Source organism: Ranitomeya variabilis, chromosome 2 (genome assembly GCF_051348905.1).
Source record: "Ranitomeya variabilis isolate aRanVar5 chromosome 2, aRanVar5.hap1, whole genome shotgun sequence".
NCBI classification, from domain to species: Eukaryota; Metazoa; Chordata; class Amphibia; order Anura; family Dendrobatidae; genus Ranitomeya; species Ranitomeya variabilis.
The window spans coordinates 605,483,162-605,504,476 of NC_135233.1; the positions used below are offsets into that span (position 1 = coordinate 605,483,162).

At 49.7% G+C, this 21,315-nt stretch overlaps 1 protein-coding gene across 6 annotated transcripts in view; it reads right to left on the reverse strand.

Moving 5' to 3' along the window:
• Window positions 1-1,035: 1,035 nt before the first annotated feature.
• TDRD12 (tudor domain containing 12) overlaps window positions 1,036-21,315 on the reverse strand; it is a 227,304-nt gene continuing 207,024 nt past the window's right edge. For 4 of the 6 annotated variants that reach the window (XM_077288667.1, XM_077288669.1, XM_077288668.1 and 1 more), the window contains exons 33-41: window positions 20,388-20,548; window positions 20,152-20,243; window positions 19,918-20,044; window positions 11,081-11,169; window positions 10,846-10,972; window positions 9,776-9,889; window positions 9,367-9,520; window positions 9,227-9,293; window positions 1,334-1,557 (exon numbers count right to left, since the gene is read on the reverse strand). In XM_077288667.1, the coding sequence (XP_077144782.1) occupies window positions 1,475-1,557; window positions 9,227-9,293; window positions 9,367-9,520; window positions 9,776-9,889; window positions 10,846-10,972; window positions 11,081-11,169; window positions 19,918-20,044; window positions 20,152-20,243; window positions 20,388-20,548 (1,014 nt within the window). In that variant the 3' untranslated portion in view covers window positions 1,334-1,474. Of the gene's footprint in view, window positions 1,558-9,226; window positions 9,294-9,366; window positions 9,521-9,775; window positions 9,890-10,845; window positions 10,973-11,080; window positions 11,170-19,917; window positions 20,045-20,151; window positions 20,244-20,387; window positions 20,549-21,315 lie in introns of all 6 variants that reach the window. The other 2 variants (XM_077288673.1, XM_077288671.1) reach the window with 2 other exon arrangements.

Consider the following 21,315-nt stretch of genomic DNA (forward strand, 5'->3'; position numbering starts at 1 on the left):
CAGACATCTTTTTTTTTTTTACATGTGATAAAAATGGAAGGAGTTTCAACAGTTTTTTTTCCCTGATAAGAAAAAAATAAAAAGAGTAAGAAAAGTTTGTCCACCTTCTCCTATCAGTCAGTGAAAAACACACAGCACATGGAAGGCAGCCGAATGCGGCCAGATACTTTCACTCAACCATAGACTTGCATTGACGATTTTGATTGGACACTTGGTTCAACATCGGGTATATCGCCGTGATTTTCCACATACTGCTTGATCCAAGGAAAATAAAAACCTTACATGTGAACACATAGGTACGAGTGCCAACTGTGGGGGAAAAAAAAATGGGCATCACTTGTACATGAAAAATTTACGTGTGAATGAGCCTTTAGGAGTATTGTCCAAAAAGGTCACAAAGGAACCCAAGGTTACCTCTAAGCAACTGAAGGCCTTCGGCCGGGGTCATACTTAACGTATGAAAAATCAGTCTGAGTCTCCCTGCTGAGAGTTGCACAAGTGTTCTCTGTACGGTAATCCATGTCTAATGCGTTTGCAATGCAATGATGCGATTTTCTCACACCTATGTATCCGTATGACATCCGGATGGCTTTACATTTCTCACTGAATTTCCCCATTGAATTTAATGGCTCAATGGGCTGAAATGAGGAAAATGTGTGCGTATTTGTCTCAAGCTAAACGAATGGTCCGTGTTGGGGTCCGAATTTTTCTCGCACCCGTAGGCTTGCATTGGCGTGTCTCGGTGACAATCGGAGCATGCTACGATTTTACACGCACGGCGAATACGCCTGAGAAAAAAAAAATACGCTGATGTGAGCTGCCCCATAGATTAACACTGGGCCGAGTGCTATCCGTATTTTACGGTAGTGTGACCCTGGCCTTACTCTCATTAGCTAATGATAATGTTCATGAGTCCATGAGAGAGCAATGGTGTGTGCAAGATTTGCAGTTTGCTTAAAGAGACCATCTGGTCATGGCCAGGAGGCTGTGGGACAATATTTTATAAACAGACAATACAAAAAAGAAGAGCTTTTTGGTTTAAATAAGAAGCTTTATGTCTGTCCATGACCTGAATCTCAAGAAAAGGTGGGTTTGTGGTAATACCACGACGTGAAACCACAAATTGTAGTTTTAGGTTAAATTTATGTAGAAATATGGAAAATTCTGAAGGGTGCACAAACTTCCATGCAGCAGTTGTATATGACTTGTCATTTAGGTCTCAGAACGTAAAGCACCAGTAGCCACACTGCTCCTTTCCCAGAAGCCGATGTAGCTGGGAGTGTGGAATACAGAATAAGGATTTTATTTCTAGGAGGAGATAAAATGACAAGGACATTATAAAATATAACATCAGTTCTTTCAGTTCTTTACATCCTCGCTCCAGCACTGAAAGCGTGACAAACGCGACACAAGGTCCAGAGGACGGAAGAAACGTACGAACAAGGGATTTGCCGCATCCCCAGCATATAGGTCATTAGTCACTGTCAGAGTCACTGTACTCCGGGGAGACCAGATCTTCATTGACGACCTCGTAACACTTTTTGGTTGTGCCGAAACCTAGAGAGGAAAAAACAGAGAGAGGGGTACAGATGAGTGTCCAGAAGTGACCCTCCACTCCAGGGAAAGCTGGATTCCGGATGGGGCTGAATATAGATGGGCTAAGATGAGTGATTAACTGTAGGATTGGGATGCTTATAGAGCAGAGCAGATATGTACTGCAGGATGAGATGATATATAGGGAGTTTAAATGGGTGATTACAGCAGGATGGAGCTGTGTATAGAGGGATAGAGAGAAGTGATATACTGTGGGATGGGGCTGAATAAAGAGGGGCTAAGATGAGCGATCAACTGCAGGATGGAGCTGCATATAGAGCAGAGTAGAGATGTATTGCAGGATGAGATTATATATAGAGTGGAAAAGGGCGATTACAGCAGGATGGAGCTGTGTATAGAGGGATAGAGAGATGTGATATACTGTGGGATGGGGCTGAATAAAGAGGGGCTAAGATGAGCAATCAACTGCAGGATGGAGCTGCATATAGAGCAGAGTAGAGATGTATTGCAGGATGAGATTATATATAGAGTGGAAAAGGGTGATTACAGCAGGATGGAGCTGTGTATAGAGGGATAGAGAGAAGTGATATACTGTGGGATGGGGCTGAATAAAGAGGGGCTAAGATGAGCGATCAACTGAAGGATGGAGCTGCATATAGAGCAGAGTAGAGATGTATTGCAGGATGATATTATATATAGAGTGGAAAAAGGAGATTTTTGTGTACTCACCGTAAACTCTCTTTCTCTTAGCCTCTAATTGGGGGACACAGGACCATGGGTGTTATGCTGCTGTCCACTAGGAGGCGACACTATGCATAATCTGAAAAAGATTAACTGTGGCTCCTCCTCTGCAGTATACACCCCTGGACGGCGTCAGTCTTCCCCAGTTTTGTGCAAAAGCAGTAGGAGGAAAGTAACATGAATAACATAATTATGCCTGTAAGAAGGCAACTATGTACGAGCTCAAGAAAACAATATGAGAACTCAACAGTTACAACGGCCCGGAAAGGGAAACAGGGTGGGAGCTGTGTCCCCCAATTAGAGGCTAAGAGAAAGAGATTTTACGGTGAGTACACAAAAATCTCCTTTACTCTGTCGCCTCATTGGGGGACACACGACCATGGGACGTCCTAAAGCAGTCCCTGGGTGGGAAGCAATGGACGAATTTTGTGCAGACAGGCCCCTATACTTAAGGCACCGCCGCCTGCAGAACACATCTTCCCAGGCTCACGTCCGCTGAGGACTGGGTATGAACCCTGTAGTGTTTAGTAAACGTGTGTAGGCTAGTCCAAGTGGCCGCCTTACACACTTGTTATGCCGAATGGCCCAGGAGGCCCCTACCACCCGTGTAGAGTGTGCCGTAATACCGGCTGGAAGAGGAGAATTCTTAAGGCGGTAGGCCTCTTGTATGGTGGATGTGATCCACCTAGCAAGGGTAGCTTTGGAAGCTGGCAGACCCTTGTGGCCGCCTTCCGGAAGGAGGAAAAGAGAATCAGACCTCTGGAAAGACGCAGGTCAAGCGTATGCAGAGCCTTCTCCACTCTATGAACCGGGATCGGACAAAGGGATGGTAGTGAAATTTCCTCATTGGGGTGGAAGTTGGACACAACCTTCGGAAGGAAGGATGGGACCGTACGAAGAACTACCTTGTCCTGGTGAAAGGCCATGAAGGGCCATCTGCAGGAGAGTGCTGTCAGTTCAGACACCCTGCGTATCGAGGCGATTGCCACCAGGAAAACCACCTTCTGGGAGAGAAGGCGGAGCCGGACCTCCTTAAGGGATTCGAAGGGTGGTTCCTGCAATGCTGTCAGGACCAGGTTGAGGTCCCACGTTTCTAGTGGTCGTCTGTGTGTGTGTGGGGGGGGGGAACCAATCGGGAAACCCCCTGAAGAAAAGTCCTTACTTGCGGCTTGGTAGCAATGCGCCTTTGAAAAAGCACTGAGAGGGCTGACACCTGGCTCTTAAGTGAGCCAAATGACAGCCTGGCCTCCATACCCGATTGGAGAAAGCCAAGTACTTTGGGTAGGGAATAAGGGAGTGGGGTCTGGCCACAAGATTCGCACCAGGTAAAGAAAGCTTTCCAGGTACGGTAATAAATCTTGGCAGAGGCTGGCTTCCGTGCCCTGATCATGGTTCCAATGACGTCCGGCGAGAGCCCTGCCTGGGTTAGAACCAAGGTCTCAAGGGCCACGCCGTCAAATTGAGAGACCCTGAGTTCTGGTGGTAGAACGGGCCTTGTGATAGAAGATCGTGGCGGTCGGGGAGACGCCAGGGGGCATCTGCTGTGAGTTGTACGATGTCGGCGTACCATGAACGTCTGGGCCAGTCCGGTGCAATTAGGATGGTTGGAACTCCATCTTGCTCGATCTTCCTCACCACTCTGGATAACAGGGGTAGAGATGGAAAAATGTACAGAAGCTGGAACTGGGTCCAGTCCTGAACCAGAGCGTCTGCTCCGAGCGACAGCGGATTGTGTGTTCTGGCCATGAAGTTGGAGACCTTGGCATTGATGTGGGATGCCATTAGGTCCACATCTGGGGTCCCCCAGCGATAGCAGATCTGACGAAAAATTTTGGGATGGAGAAACCACTCTCCCGAATCTATTCCTTGTCGTCTGAGGAAGTCTGCTTCCCAGTTGTCCACACCCGGAATGTGGACCGCCGAGAGAACCGAGCCTGTGTCCTCCACCCAGTGGAGGATGTGTGACACTTCTCGCATCGCCTTGGTGATTCACATATGCCACAGTGGTGGCATTGTCCGATTGTATTCTGATGTGAGAGGCTGCCAGTAAGTGATGGAAGGCCCTCAATGCCAGGAGGATGGCACAAATTCCCAGGATGTTGATGGGCATGGTCGCTTCCACTGGGGACCACTTGCCCTGTGCCCTGTGGTGTAGGTGCACTGCACCCCAACCCGTCAGGCTCGCATCGGTGGTCAGAACCTTCCACTGACCTGTGAGAAAGGATTTCCCCTTTGCTAGCGAGGTTGGCTTGAGCCACCAGTGCAGGGACCTCTTGGTTGACGACGTTAGCCGGAACTCCCTGTCGAGAGAGAAAGGGATTCCTGTCCCAGGACATGAGAATGGCTAGTTGGAGAGGCCTGAGGTGAAACTGGGCCAAATTGGGACCACTTCTATTGCTGCCCCCATCCTGCCGAGGACTCATGGCAAACCGGAGAGATCGAGGGGGTTTGCGGAAGAGGATGCGAACTCCTAGGCGGAGAGCCAGTGCCTTGGAAAGAGGACTAGACCCCTGGAGGTGTTGTATAGCATTCCCAGGAAGGTCAGAGACAGACTCAGGGTTGGTGATGACCTTTGTAGGTTGACTAACCAGCCCATGCGACTCAGTGTCGATTGTGATTGAGACGCTGAGCTCGCAGTGCTTGAAGGTAGGAGCCTTGATGAGTAGATCGTCCAGGTATGGAACGACTACTATGCCTCTGGAGTGCAGGACGTCCATGGTGTCTGCCATGACCTTGGTAAACACTCTGGGAGCCGTGGCGAGTCCGATTGGAAGAGCCACGAACTGGTAGTGGTCCTGGTCGATTGCGAACCTGAGAAAACCCTGACGAGCAGGTGCAATCGGTATATGCAGGTATGCGTCTTGTATTTCTATGAAGGCGAGATATTCTCCCTTCTCCATGGACGCAATGATAGACCGAAGGGGACTCCAGCGGAAGTGACGAACCCGTACATATTTGTTGAGTTGTTTTAGGTCCAGTATGGGCCGTACGCTGCCCCCTTTCTTGGGGACTAAGAAGATTGGAGTAGAACCCTCGGAAGCGCCCGACCGTGGGAACCGGTACTATGACTCCTGCTTGAAGAAGCGAGGGAACCGCTTGGTGGAAGGCACGAGCCTTGGCTGGTGGTTTTGGGGGAACAGAGAGGAAGACTCGGTTCGGTGGGTTGGAGGTTGAACACTATCTTGTATCTGGAAGACACTAGTTCCCTGACCCACCTGTCTTCTGTAGTAGGCATCCAGACTTGCTGGAAGAGCAAAGTCGGCCGCCTACGGGTGGGGATGTCTTCCGGGGTCCGTGAGTCACGAGGAGGAAAAAATCTGAGGTGTACCTCCTTTGGGCTTTCACTGGCCTGCTTTTAACTGCCAGGTCTTGTCCGACCTTTGCGTCGACCATGAGTTGTTCCCTGTGTGGGGAACGGTTACGATTTTGTGCTGGACGTGAGACGGACCAGCACGAGGAATTCCGAAAGGATCAGAATCAGTTTTGTTACACTTCTTGTAAGTGCGTATAGGTTTCAGTTGAGGGACAGAGGTACTCTTCCCCCCCCGGTGGCGTTGGATATCATTGTGTCCAACTTTTCACCGAAAGGTCACCCACTGAGATACGGAAGGTGCGTGAGGGACTTATTTGAGGCTGCGTCCGCTTTCCATTCCACAGCCAGAGGATACGCCAAATCGTGATGGCGTTTGATGCTATCCCCACTACACCCCTTGCTGAATACAGAGCTGCATGAAGCATGTAATCTGCTACAACTGCTATTTGAACCGCTTGGTCCGACAGGTCAGGAGCAGATGCTTGGAGGCCAGCTTGTAAATTTTTGGCCCAAGCCAGTATGGCCTTGGCAGCCCAAACTGAAGCGAACGCGGGAGCCAGGGAGGCCCCTGCCGCCTCGAAAATTGAACGAGCCATGCGTTCTAACTGGCGGTCTGCTGCGTCCCTGAGGGTTGAGCTATCTGGCAGTGAAAGGAGAGTCTGTGCTGCTAGTCTAGAGACTGGGGGGTCCACTTCGGGTGGATCTGTCCATTCCTTGGTGTCCTTCTGTGGGAAAGGGTACCTTGCCTCCAGATATTTGCAATAAGCGAATGTTTTCTCGGGTTGTGAGAGCTGCTCTGTAAGGATCGCTTTAAACTCTGGGTGGTTAGAGAAAACCTTAGGCGGCTTCAGAGGTCCTTCAAAGGAAATCCTCTGGTGGAAGATTAGAAATGTCCAGCACCCGATGGGTGGAAGAGATTATGTCCTCGACTAGCGCTGTATTGCTAGGGGGGATTGGGATCAGGGACCCCTCCATTTCCCTGCCTGAGTCACAGATGCCTTCCGAATCCTGTGTATCACTGAGGCGTCCCCTGCTGGGTGAGCTGGGGAGGAGGCCTTCTCTGGTCGGGGACTGCGGAGATCTGCATTGTCTGCCCCTGGAAGGGGATGGTCTAGATGACTTGGAACTACGGTGTCTCTCCCTAGAAGGGGATGACCGTGTGCTATGGGATGACGCAGATGGACTTGACCTATGGGTCCGCTTGCGTCCTGACCTAGACGTGGATGTGCCAGGTCGTTCTGTTCCTGAGTCAAGCTCTCCCTTTGCTGGGTAGCGGTCATAGCCGAGGCATGACTCTGCAGAGCCTGAAGCAATGTGGAGGTTTGGTTATCTATAGACTGCGTCATAGATTGCGACCTCTGAGTGGCCCATTCCGGCGTGGCATTAGACACTGAGGCATTGGCAGGGACTTCTTGGGGCTCTGACGTAGTAGTCTGGATGCAGTCCTGGCAGTGCGTTACGTGCTGCCACTGGGGAGAGCGGTCCAGCAGGCTGTACAGAATGCATAACAGCAGTCCTGCCTGGTTCTCTTGGACCTTGAGCCAGGCATAGTGCACAGAGTGCAGAAGGGCTGCTATGCAAAAGACCTTACAGGGGGTAGAGAAACCTATAGAGGAGCCTTATAGGTAATATGGATTCACAGCAGAGTAAAACAACCCAGCTGTGGTCTTACCCCACCAGTATGCCCCTAGGTCCAGCGCCGAAGATCCACAGTCTTGTGCCCCCCGGAGACTGGCTGGCCTGGTCCTGCTGACCGGGAGATGCAGGGTTAATCCTTGCTGCAGTAGAAATGGCCGCCGAGGAGAAGAGGCAGGGGTAGAAGGGGGCGGAGAGCTGAGAAAAAGGCGGCAAAGCTGTGTAAAAACGCGCCCTTTCTGTCTCGATCCACCCCCTCTATGACACTGTAGAGTGTCATATTTGTCATCCGGGGGGCGGGCCGGGGGGGTGGAGAGGAGGCGGTGGCTTCAGCTAAGCCGAAGCCTGGGCCTAAATTAGATGCCTGATGCCCAGAAGGGCTCCAGGAAGGCGCAAAAGTCCGGGAGGGGGTTGGATCTGAACCGGACCCCTCCGGATTTAAAGGTAGTATAGCGGTGGGGCTGTAATCGGAAGGGGGGCCCGGTGAGGGGTCCCACTGAGGCAGTATAGAGCTGGTGCTGCCACAGAGACAGGGGCGCAGGGAGCCTTGAGTCTGTATGTGCCATGCCTGCCTGCACTCCCCCCCAGCCTCAACAGGAGCCCGCAGCTGGGCTGGGTTCCCTGGATGCAGGCGCAGTGTGCTGGCCCATTGCTGGGAGCTGTAGAATGCTGCCTGTACAGGCCCTACCTGAGGTGTCTCAACCTAATACCACCCAGAAGGGGATTAGGGAGGGTGCTGTTGTCACCTTCAGGGGGCTTTACCCTCGCCTCAACCTCAACCCAGAAACCAAAAGGAATTGGGGAAGGAGGGGGGTCTCGACTTCGAACCAGCACCCAAGGGACTGGGGAAGGAGGAACATGGGGAATAGCCATCTCTACTTCAACCGGGCACCCAGTGATAGGGGGCCGAGGAAGGAGCCATGCCGGGAGTCTCACAGGAGACCCTCTTTTCTTCATCTGTAATCCGTCGGAAAAAAACGGAGTAAAAGAAAAAATCTTAGGTGTGCCTCCTATGCGACACTAAGCAAAAATTGGAGAAGGCTGATGCCGTCCAGGGGTGTATACTGCAGAGGAGGAGCCACAGTTAATATTTTTCAGATTATGCATAGTGTCGCCTCCTAGTGGACAGCAGCATAACACCCATGGTCCTGTGTCCCCCAATGAGGCGACAGAGTAAGGGCGATTACAGCAGGAAGGAGCTGTGTATAGAGGGATAGAGAGAAGTGATATACTGTGGGATGGGGCTGAATATAGAGGGGCTAAGATGAGCGATCAACTGCAGGATGGAGCTGCATATAGAGCAGAGTAGAGATGTATTGCAGGATGAGATTATATATAGAGAGTGGAAAAGGGTGATGTACTGCAGGATGGAGCTCTGTATAGAGGCATAGAGAGAAGTGATGAACTGCCGGATGGGGCTGAATATAGAGGGGCTAAGATGAGCAATAAATTGCAGGATGGGGCTGCATATAGAGCAAAGATGTACTGCAGGATAAAATCATATATAGGGAGTTGAAATAGTGATGTACTGCAGGGCTGTGTATAGAGGGGCAGACAGAAGTGATGTACTGCGGCACGAGGTTGGGAGAAGCGATATACTGCTGGATGGAGCTGTGAATATAATATAAAATATATATAAAAGTGATGTAAAGCAAGATGGTGCCATGTATAGAACTCCTACCTGGCCTCAGCCCTATGGGGCAGTAGCTGCTCTAAAGTGTGGCTCACCTTCCGCAATAACTGGGGTGCTACAAGGTCAACCATGTTTATCATGGGACGTTGTCAGCATCGGGGGCACGCACATTCAAGCCAGCGATATTGCTACTGGCACGAACTGTTAGTGAAGCAGGAGCGTCCACTCACCCATCAGCTACCAGGGAAGTTGACAAGACTGGGCAGCTACTGAACAGGTGAGGCTTAATACATCTAACACTGCACAAATAAGATGACGGGACAGTCATCAGATGAGAATTCGGGACGTACCTGAGAGGACCACCTTGTCGTCTTCACAGTCTCCTAAATGGTCAAAATCAAAGCTGACGTTTGGATGCTGCAAATAAAGCAGGATGTGAAATAAGAAGTGGGGAGCCTATAACCTGGAATGTCCCTTTCCAATAACGCACCTTGTTTCTCAGCAACCTGTTCCACATTTCCGCTGTGCTCTTCTGGATAGTGATTACGGCTTCTCCGTTCTTCAGTTTGCATGTGGATTTATCCCTCACAATATCCTTGTAGAGATCCATATCTGCCATGTACGGTTTTCCTCCGGCGTTGCAACTGCAAGACATACAGCAACGTCGTAAAACTACAAAACCAAGTCAGCAGAAAATGAACCAAAAGTGTGCAAAGAGACGATTAATCAAGTAATGACACCACAGAGTAAAGGAACACTCCGAGGTACACCGTTACCCGGTGGAGAGGAAGGTGACACAGGGATTCTCTCTTTGGTGGTTTTTGTTGGACATTATGTCCCTTTTGGACGACGTGCTCTTTTATTGTAGCACAGACAAGCTCAGAGTCACAGTTTATTACCTGAACACCAGTCGGTCGCTGTAGAACGTGCACTTGGGATCGATCACTTGTGGAAGCTTTACAGTCAGGATCATAGCATCGTCCTTCTCAAACCATTTAATGACAGGATACAAACTAAAAGCAAGAAAGAATTTATACCTCCTCTCATTATGCTGCTCTATCAGTGTTAATGAAGAGAAACGAGCGATATACTGCAGGATGGGGGCTCGGTATAGAGGGGCTGAGGGGAGACAATTTGCAGGATGGGGCCGAATATATTAGGGCTGAGGTCAGCAATGAACTGCAGGATGAGGCTGCGTATGGAGCAGAGGAGTGATGCACTGCAGGATAAGATCATATATAGGAAGCTGAGAAGAGTGATGTAATGCAGGAAGGAGCTGTGTATAGAGGGGCAGAGAGAAGGGATGTACTGCAGCACGAGGCTGAGAAAAGTGATATGCTGCAGGATGGGGCTGTGTATGGAGCAGCTGAAAGGAGTTCTTTACTTTAGGATTGTTCTCTATATAGAGGGTCTGAGAGGAGTAATGTACTGCAAGATGGTACTGTATATAGACGGGCTGAGGGGAGTGATATACTGCAGGAATAGGCTGTATATAGAGGAGCTGAGTGACATAATGCAGAATGGGGCTCTGTATAGAGAGGCTGATAGCAGAGATATTTTGCAGCATGAGGCTCAATATAACGGGTGGAGATGAGCGATGTACTGGAAGTGTGTATAAAGGAAAGGAGTGATGTAATGCAGAATGGAGAGGTGTATAGAGGGGCTTATAGGAGCGATGTACTGCAGCATGGGGCTGTGAATAGAGGAGATATGTACTGTAAGATGGGGATGTGTATGCAGGGGCTGAAGGAAGTGATGAACTGCAGCATTATGCTGTTAATGGAGGGGTTTTGAGAGGAGCAATGCACTGGAGGATAGCCGTGTATAGAGGGGTTGGAAATGTAGCTTTAGCAGATAATAGGACCAGCCATTCAGCTACGTAAGGTGAATGCACAGAGATGCTTTGTGAAAAATAATGCGATTCTGGTAATAACCCAAAACAACTTTTTGCTGCACACACATAACAAACCTTGCTGAGAGGTGGGTCCTCGGAGCCTCTGGGTCTCTCTGACCAACAACTTCTTGAGGCTGTTTTCCTTCTTCATCGGAGTGGGGCGATAGATGCGAGTCATTGACAACCTTGTGACCATCATGTTCTGAAAAAATAAAACTAAATTCCGACCTGCAACGTTGCTCAACGTCCACCTCAGATGGAGGAGGGTGATGAAGCTATACACACACGGACATGTACGATAGGAGCATACCAGCATCTGCTATTCCAGGATATGGAGCAGTAGGTGGGCTGACGTCTTCTGTAGCGTTCTCAGGGGGTTCGTCATTCTCTATTCTTTCACTGTTAAAAATGAGAGAAAGTAGAACATGTACAAGACCCATACTGCACATGACTAATGTGATGCGAGGCACCATGCCACATCATTGAGGCTGAGGATATTGTCAACGATGACAAGTGGGAAGGTCACAGATCCCACCGCTGCCACCAGTATGTAAGGGAATGCAACCACGCTGCCTCCAATCCTCAGGACAATTAAACAACTGACTGACGAGTGATGGTCGAGGCCACAGCAGCTTCCACTACTAGGCCGGTTATTGGGGAACTCACAGTGAGCATATGGTTTATACACCTCTGATACCAACAAATGAAATATATATATACCCCCCAATACTATCACTACCAGCTCCACAATAACAAAAGGAATCACTGCCTGCCAACACCAGTCATTTATACAGGCCGATTGGACACCCGTAACATGCAGCGTATGGCTTCCGGGGTGCGGTTTACAGAACAAGAGGAACTGAACTATTACATTTTATATATTTAATCCAGAAAGGTAATCAGTGTTTATAATAAATATACAAATACGATACAAAAAGGAAAGAAACAATACGCTACATACCATTACACAGTATAAAAAGGAGTAACAAAAGTAAATGGCTAAACCTGATGTTGCAGGAATGGCTCTTATCTTTATGGAGGGAAGCACTCCGATTAGGAAAATGGAACACACAGCGAACTGTGCCATCAAGAAATGACCAATCACAGAGACCCAAACTATGACTTTAATTAGATCAATGCTAAGCTCCCACATACCTCCTCTTGGTGAGCTCATATAGGGCTGGTTGTGGGATGTGCTACAGTGGCATGTAAAAGTTTCGGCACCCTTGTCAAAATTTCTGTTATTGTAAACAGTTAAGCAAGATGAAGATGAAATGATCTCTAAAAGGACTAAAGTTAAAAAATGACACATTTCCTTTGTATTTTAGGCAAAAAATAAAAATATTTTCATATTTAACAATTTAAAATTTACAAAAAGGAAAATGGGTTGATGCAAATGTTTCGGTACCCTTGGAGATTTGTGTTCTCAGATAACTTTGACCACAGTTTCAGACCTTAATTCCTTAATTAGCCCTGTTAGGGTTATGGCTTGTTCACTATCAACGTTAGGAAAAGCCAGGTGATGCAAATTTCCCAGCTTTAAAAACAAGAAATCCTCCTCTAACATTGTGACAAAAACCAGCAGCCATGGGTTCTTTTAAGCAGCTGCCGAGCACTCTGAAAATGATGGAGGTCCACAAAGCAGAAGACTATAAGAAGATAGCAAAGAGTTTTCGAGTTGCCCTTTCCTCAGTGTGAAATGTAATTAAGAAATGGCCGTTACTGTGAACAGTGGAGATCAAGAAAAGGTCTGAAAGACCAAGCAAAATTTCAGTGAGAGCTGCTCGTAGGATTGCTAGAGGCAAATCAGAACCCCCGCTTTACCGAAAAAGACCTTCAGAAAGATTTAGCAGATTCTAGAGTTGTGGTACATTGTTCTCCTGTTCAGAGACACCTGCATTAAACATGGGGGAGGATCAATCATGGTTTTGGGTTGTGTTGCAGCCAATGGCATGGGGAACATCTCACGGGTAGAGGGAAGAATGGATTCAATGAAATTTCAACAAATTCTTGATGCAAACATAACACATCTGTAAAAAAGTTGACAATGAAAAGAGAATGGCTTCTACAAATGGTAAATGATTCTGAACGTAGGTCAAAACCCACAAGAGACTACATCAAAAGGAATAAGATGAAGATTTTACAATGGCCCTCACAGTCCCCTGATCTTAACATCATTGAAAATCTGTGGCTAGACCTCAAAATAGCAGTTTCTCTCTCATAAATATCGGATCAATGCAAACCTCGATAATCATCACTGACCACTGCTTCCAAAAAGTCTCAGAACAGTGCCTTGATCAGAGGAAGCTATTGTTTCATTGGAAGTGTACTTCTCTTCCTCTGAATAAACGATTATCAAGTTTAGTGTCTGGCTCTCAAAGCAGATCTCCCGTTGTAATTACCTGGTCACTGTAGGAGGTCCATACTTCAAAGGAGGTTGAAGGGTCAGCTCTCTCTTATTTCCCCAGTTATAAATAATTCCGTATGTTCAATGTGAGGACGATAGGTCACCTAGTCGGAGATGTCTTTATGGATTTTAATTTTTGTCTACAACAGCAAGATGGGGCTGTATATAGATGGTGAAATCAGCAGTATATACTGTAGGATGATGGTGCTGCATATAGAGGGCCTGAGAGTAATGATATACTGCAGGATGGAGAGAGAGAGAGGGCCTGAGAGTAATGATATACTGCAGGATGGAGAGAGAGAGAGGGCCTGAGAGTAATGATATACTGCAGGATGGGGAGAGAGGGAGAGGGAGAGAGAACCGAGAAGAGTGGATCTGTGTATGTTTCTTGTTGCCTAAAGATTAGTGATGTGAATCTCTGTTGAGGCATATGTCGGAAGATAATACTCTACCATATGCATCAACAAAACAGCATTTGCAGTTTTACATCACTGATGTGCCAGCAGCAGGCAACATACACAACTCTGCACTGCCTGGTAATTACAAGCTTCATTGTGGAGAAGTGCAGGAGGGTAGAGCTCTGCTATAACCAGCTCCAGCTAACAATGATGTAAAACCACACAGGTAGCTGTAGTCATGTAGATGGAAAATAGGGATTTTTGTGTACTCACCGTAAAATCCTTTTTTCCGAGCCACTCATTGGGAGACACAGGACCGTGGGTGTATGCTGCTGTCACTAGGAGGCTGACACTAAGTAAATACAAAAAAGGGTTAGCTCCTCCTCTGCAGTATACACCGCCCACTGGCACCGGATAATACCAGTTCGTAGCAAAGCAGTAGGAGATTAACAAAAAACTCTTAACCGTAGAAACAACATGTCAGAGACTAGAACACTTATTATAGGCAACAAGCCAAACAAGGGTAGGTGCTGTGTCCCCCAATGAGTGGCTCGGAGAAAAGGATTTTACGGTGAGTACACAAAAATCCCTATTTCTCCATCGCCACATTGGGGGACACAGGACCGTGGGACGTCCAAAAAGCAGTCCCTGGGTGGGAAATAACAACCCAACAGTGTAAACTTATGGCACCTGTTGACTACAGGTGCGCTAACGCAGCCTGCAGAATACGCCTACCCAGGCTTACATCGGAAGATGCCTGAGTATGGACATTGTAATGCTTTGAAAAGGTGTGCAGGCTAGACCAGGTCGCAGCTTTGCAAACCTGCTCTGCAGACGCTTGATTCCGAAGGGCCCAGTAAGCACCCACCGACCGAGTGGAGTGTGCCCTGAGGCCCGCAGGGATAGGCTTGCCTCTGACATGGTAAGCCTCTTGAATAGTCAACCGAATCCATCTGGCGATTGTCGACTTAGAAGCGGCCAGTCCCTTCCGGTGTCACGCCGGGAGCACGAACAGAGCATCCGTCTATCGAAAAGATGCCGTCCTGGACACGTACTTCCTGAGAGCTCTAACAAGATCCAAGGAGTGAAGAGCCTTCTCCACGCTGTGCGTTGGAGCAGGGCAAAGGGACGGAAGTAAGATATCCTCATTGAGGTGGAAGGAAGACACCACCTTTGGGAGAAAAGTAGGGGACGGTCTGAGGACCACCTTGTCCCGGTGGAACGTAAGGAAAAGCGACCAGCAGGAATGAGCAGCCAACTCAGAGACTCGTCTGATCGAGGAAACAGCGATGAGAAAGGCCACTTTCCATGAAAGGAGAGGTAGAGATGTCCTGCAACGGCTCGTAGGAAGATTCCTGCTGGACACCTAGGACCAGATTAAGGTCCCAAGCCTCTAGAGGTGCCTTGTAGGGAGGTACCACGTGAGAGACTCCCTGAAAGAACGTTCTGACCTGAGGTTTGGAAGCGATTTTGCATTGAAAAAGGACTGACAAGGCCGAGACCTGCCCTTTAAGGGAACTCGGCGAAAGCCCCAAGTCCAGAACGGATTGGAGGAAATCCAGGATGGTAAGGATGTTGAAGACCATCAGAGGGCGACCTCTGCTTCTGCACCAATCAAAGAAGATCTTCCAAGTCTGATGGTAGATGCGCGATGACACCGGCTTTCGGGCACTGATCAAGGTGAAAACTACCTCGCGGGAAAAACCCGCTTGAGTCAGAACCCAGGATTCAACAGCCAAGCCGTCAAACACAGGGCCCCTGAGTTCTGGTGGTAGATCGGGCCCTGAGAAAGTAGATCTGGGCGATCTGGTAGGCGCCAGCGAACATCTGCGATGAGCTGGACCAGCTCTGCATACCACGCCCGGCGAGGCCAATCCGGGGCGATGAGAATTACTGGGACACCCTCTGCCCTGATCTTCCTGATTACTCTGGGAAGCAGGGGCAGGGGGGTAAACAGGTAAGGAAGATTAAACTGACTCCAGGGAAGGACTAGCGCGTCCGCTCCGATTGCTCTGGGATCCCGGGACCGGGTCACAAACTGAGGTACCTTGGCGTTGAACCAGGAAGCCATCAGGTCTACGTCCAGAGTACCCCAACGAAGGCAGATTTGTTGGAATACGTCCTGATGGAGAGACCACTTTCCAGAGGCAAGGCCCTGCCGGCTGAGGAAGTCCGCGGCCCAGTTTTCCACTCCGGGAATATGAACGGCTGATATTACCGAATAGTTGTGTTCGGCCCAGCGAAGGATGTGTTCTACCTCGCGCATTGCAGCTCTGCTGCGGGTGCCCCCCTGATGATTTATATAAGCCACAGCCGTGGCATTGTCCGACTGGATACGGATGAGGCGACCTGCGAGGAAATGATGGAACTGCTTTAGGGACAGCCGGATCGCCCGTATCTCCAGGATGTTGATTGGAAGACGAGACTCGAGACGAGTCCAGGTTCCCTGCGCAGTGTGATAGCGAAAAACCGCTCCCCAGCCTAGGAGGCTGGCATCGGTGGAAGCCAATGGACCGGGAGGAAGGACCTCCCTTGGAGAAGAGAGGATTGGAGCATCCACTATTGGAGTGTCTGTCTGACCCGAGGGGAGAGGGGACACAGTTGGTCGAGGGAAAAGGGACTCCTGTCCCATGCATCCAGAAGAGCGTGCTGGAGGGGGCGGAGGTGTAGTTGCGCAAAAGGAATCGCTTCCATTGCGGCCACCATTTTTCCGAGAATCCTCATAACGAAACGGATGGGGAAGGGGGACGGCCGAAGAAGCCTCCGGACCCCCTGTTGAAGGGCCAGGGCCTTGTCCCGAGGAAGGAGCACCAACCCTAGGGACGTGTCCAGGGTCATGCCCAGGAAGGAAATCCATTGAGCTGGGAGAAGGGATGACTTCTTTAAATTGATTAACCAGCCCAGCCGAGAAAGAGTATCCAAGGAAATGCGGACACACTCCTATCAGGCTCGGAAGGATGGGCCTTTGACCAGTAGGTCGTCTAGATAGGGAAGAACGACTAAGCCCCGAGAATGATGAATGGCCATGACAGCCGCCATGACCTTTCGAGTTTATGAAAACTCTGGGAGCGGTGGCGAGGCCGAAAGACCAGGCCGTGAACTGAAAGTGTTCCTCTCCAACGGCGAAGCGGAGAAACCTTTGATGAGGCGGGAAGATTGGGATGTGGAGGTATGCATCCCGGATGTCGATGGATGCTAAGAATTCGCCATGTTCCATCGAGGCAATGATGGAACGGAGGGATTCCATCCTGAAATGACGGATTTTGACAAATCCATTCAAGAGCTTTAGGTCCAGGATGGGCCTTACTGTTCCATCCTTTTTGGGGACCATAAACAGGTTTGAATAAACAAGGCAGAATCTTTCGTCCTCTGGGACAGGGACAATCACTCCGTCTTGTCGGAGCGACTGGATGGCCTGGGAAAAGGCTTGGGCGCTGTCCCGCGGGAGGACGGGAAGAAAAGAACCGGTTTGAAGGGGGGGGGGGGGGGGGGTATGGGGAATCGATTTTGTAACCGGAGGACACCAGATCCCTGACCCACTTATCATGAATAGCGGCGAGCTAGGCATGACGGAACGAGAGAAGGCGTCCGCAACTTTGCTGGTGTCGTCCGGACGGGATTGCGAGTCATTTGGAAGAAGATGGTTGGGGACTGGACCCCCTGGACCTAGATTGTGTGGAGCGGCCCCTCCAGGAATGGTTGGGCCGGCATTAAGCCTGAGGGCTTTTGTCTCTGGCGGCACGGCGCCCCGAACCAGGGAAACGGGCCAAGGAATGCCATGAATAGGCTCCATGAAAGGGCCGAAACCGGGCCTGTGGCTGTCGTCGGAACGGTTGTCTGAATCTCTGCTGGGGAAGGGAAGTACTTTTACCCCCCGTAGCGTCGGAAATCAGCTTGTCCAGTTTTTCACCAAAAAGACGGCCACTGCGATATGGCAGAGACATGAGCGACTTTTTAGATACGGAGTCCGCTCGCCAGTTCCTCAGGCATAGCGCTCTCCTAATCGCCACAGTGTTAGCGGCCGTAAGTGCAGAGAAGTTAGCCGCGTCCAGGGAAGCGTTTACTAAGTAATCGCCAGCCAAGGAGATCTGATTTGCAAGCTCCGCTATGTCAGGAGAAAGGTCGCTGTTCTGTAAGGTCTTATGCAGAGAGTCTGCCCAAAAGGCCATGGCTTTGGCTACCCAGGTAGCAGCGAAGGAGGGGAAGAGTGCCGAGCCTGAAGCCTCAAAGACAGAACGGGCGAGGCTGTCAACTAGGTGGTACGTGGTATCTTTAATAGAAGATCCGTCCGTCACGAAAAGGATAGTTTTAGAGGACAAACGTGAGACAGGAGGATCCACGGGAGGGGATTCTGTCCTTTGCATAAGGAGATCAGGAGAAAAGGGATATTTGGACTCAAGAGATCTCTGGCCTTGAAAACGTTTGTCCGGACGCTCCCTATGTCGCTGGACTATGGCCTGGAACTCCGGGTGATTGGCAAACACCCTGTGAGTACGTTTACTCCTTTTGAAGGACACCGAAGTGTCCGTACTGGAGGTTGCTGGTTCCTCGTCGACCTGAAGGGACTGGTTGACGGCCTCAATGAGACTATCTATAGTGCTCTGATAACCTGGCGACTCCAGATCTAGAGGCCCATCGGACTCAGGATCAGAGTCCTGGTTGGAAGAGGTGCCTGGGGAGCGGGAAGCGGAGTTACCAGACGCCGAGGCACCAGAGGGCCTCGGGGACGAGCTACGGACGTGCTTCCTAGAAGGCCGCTTGTGCTTAGAATGAGAGCGGCCCCTGCAGGCTGAAGGTTCCGCAGCCGTAGGGGAATCCTCCTGAATAGGTGGATTAGTGGTCCTGCTCCTGGTTGGATCCTGGAGGGACTCAATAGCCTTAGTCAAAGAAGCCATAGACTGCGAAAGTGACAAAGCCCACTCAGGGGGACAGGTCACTGAGGGCTCTTTTGCAGCGGGGGCTCCTGAGCGCTTTTAAGGTCACAAGCATTACAGAGCGGGGCAGTATGTCCGCTCGGTAGGGCAGCCTGACAGGAGGTGCAAGAAGTAAAAAACACTGTTTTGCAGACTTTTTGTGTTTAGGCAGAGACATGCTGTCTGTTAATCTCCGTGCAGGCTGTGTAGCTAGTAAAGCGGAGCACTGTGCGACTAGTAAAGCGGAGCACTGTGCTGCCTAGAAAAAAAAGCGGAGCACTGAGTAAAGCGGAGCCCGCGGAAGGATGGGAGCTGTGTCAGCCACGTACCCAGGTCCTGTGTCCAGATCACTGAGACCGGTGAGGAGAAGTGAAGTGGCGTTGAGGTCCCCCTGTTGTAGGCAAAATGGCCACAGAGAGCTTGGAGGGCGCGCTGAAGCGGTGGGCGGGGCCTCGCGCTTGACGCGCGCTGTGGGCGGACCGCGGCCTAGCAGAATCAGAAGCTGGGGACTAAATTAGCGGTGCCCAGCCGCAAGATGCGGCCAAGCCCACGGTGGCCTCGGGAGCCCCCCCTTACCCCAAAAAACTCACCACTTGGGATCCTCTTCAGGCGAGGTATGAGGGGCGATGCAGTCCACCTCAATCCAGCGTCCTCTTGATGAGGGGCTGGAGAGGGACTGGGAAGCTCCTTGCAGCACAGCTATTCTTTTAGTGGTGGAGCAGAGGGAGGGCGGCCGGACAGTACTTAGGGAAGATGGCCTCTGTGTATCCTAAGGGTTCGCTCCCCTAGGATTTCACAGGGCATGTCCACGGCCGAGCATCCCACGTCGCAGGAAAGGGTAAGGGGAGTAAACTCGCCGTGCTCGCCTGTTGGTGTTTCGGGTGAGATCGGACCCCTTAAAAAGGGTCCGTCACCCCCTTCATCCTCTTGCGCAAAGTGACAAAATAAAAATAAAAGTAAAACGTCTGGAAAGAAACAGACGCAGTGTGCCTCCTACGGACACTAAGCAAGAACTGGTATTATCCGGTGCCAGTGGGCGGTGTATACTACAGAGGAGGAGCTAACCCTTTTTTATATTTACTTAGTGTCAGCCTCCTAGTGACAGGAGCATACACCCACACACGGTCCTGTGTCCCCTAATGTGGCGATGGAGAAAAGATAGAGTCAGCCAGACAGTGTACAGGAGCAGAGAGTGCGTAGAAGAACAAGGTAAAGGCTCACTTAGATTAGCTTGATGATAACTCAGAGAGGTGGAGGTAGTCAGGGGCACAAAGGAGGTGGGAGACGGGGATCTGCAGCACTTCAGTGAAGCAGATAAGAACAGGATCACCATTCAGCTATGCAAGATGAAAGCACAGATGTTTTGTGAAAAATAATGTGATTCTGGGAATAACCCAAGACAACTTTTTGCTGCACACACATAACAAACCTTGCTGAGAGGAGGGTCCTTGGAGCCTCTGGGTCTCTCTGACCAACAACTTCTCTAAGCTGTTTTCCTTCTTCATCGGAGTGGGGCAATAGATGTGGGATAATGACAGCATTGTGACAATCATGGTCTAAAAAATAAAAATAAAATCCGACATGCAACGTCGCTCAATGTCCACCTCAGATGTAGGAGGGTGATGAAGTTATACACACACGGACATGTAGGATAGGAGCATACCAGCATGTGCTATCCCCAGGCATGGAGAAGTAGGTGGGCTGACGTCTTCTGTAGCATTCTCAGGGGCTTCGTCATTGTCTATTCCTTCACTGCTAAAAAACGAGAGAAGAAGGTAGAACGTGCAGCCCCATGTACAAGACCCATACTGCACCTGACTAATGCGATGCGTGGCACCACGCTACATCACTGAGGCAGAGGACACATATGATGTGAGTGTTTTATTTCTTAATACAAACCTATTCTCAGATACTGGGGAGGATCCACCTTGTTCCAGCAGAGCCTTCAGTCGTACAATGTGCTGGGGGTTATCTGTGCCCAGTCCTGTAGCCAGAATTTCCTGCCGCACATTCAGGTCATATGCACATGATGACAGATCGGACAATGGGGTCACCTGCACCTGCAAGGACAGGTGAAGGGTTTCATTGTGGGGTTAATAATAAAGTAAAGGTCCATTTACACAGGGCAATGACGGGTATACGAGTGTTCATCAGGAAGCTCAGCACCAGAAAACATGATATCAATCACCCGACAAACAAGCAAAGCGCTAGCTAATCAGCTGATTAGTTTACGTTGGCATAAAAATAATAGTAGGCAGCACATATTCTCCCCGTCTCGCTTTCCCAGAAAGGAAGGTCTCTCCCTGTGTGTGTATAGGGACAGACCTGCTGTCACAGGTTCCTTCTCCAGTATCACACAATCACCAGAGCTTGAGAATAGTGAACAATTCCAGAACCTTTATTTAGGCAAACACACGAAAAGGTCCATATAATCCACCACACTGAGGATACAACAGTCCAACAATCCAGCACACAGAGGACATATGCTTCCCCTTCTCTCTGATGTGCTGTCTTCACTTCATAGTTCCAAACAAGACTGGTCTGTGTCTCACCTCCCCATTCACAGGTTAGGGGGGTGGGTCGCAGTGGCTCATTGTTTCAACAAGCTAGGTCAACATGTCATTAGCATATTAGCAAACAACGTTATTCACTGACCCTGTGGAGAGATAACAATACAGAACTGTGGGGAGAATATCAGATGACAAATAACTCAAAACCATGAAAATAAGTAAAATATAAATATACACAAAAGGTACCGTCACATTTAGTGACGCTGCAGCGATCTAGACAACGATCCCGATCGCTGCAGCGTCGCTGGAGAGCTGTC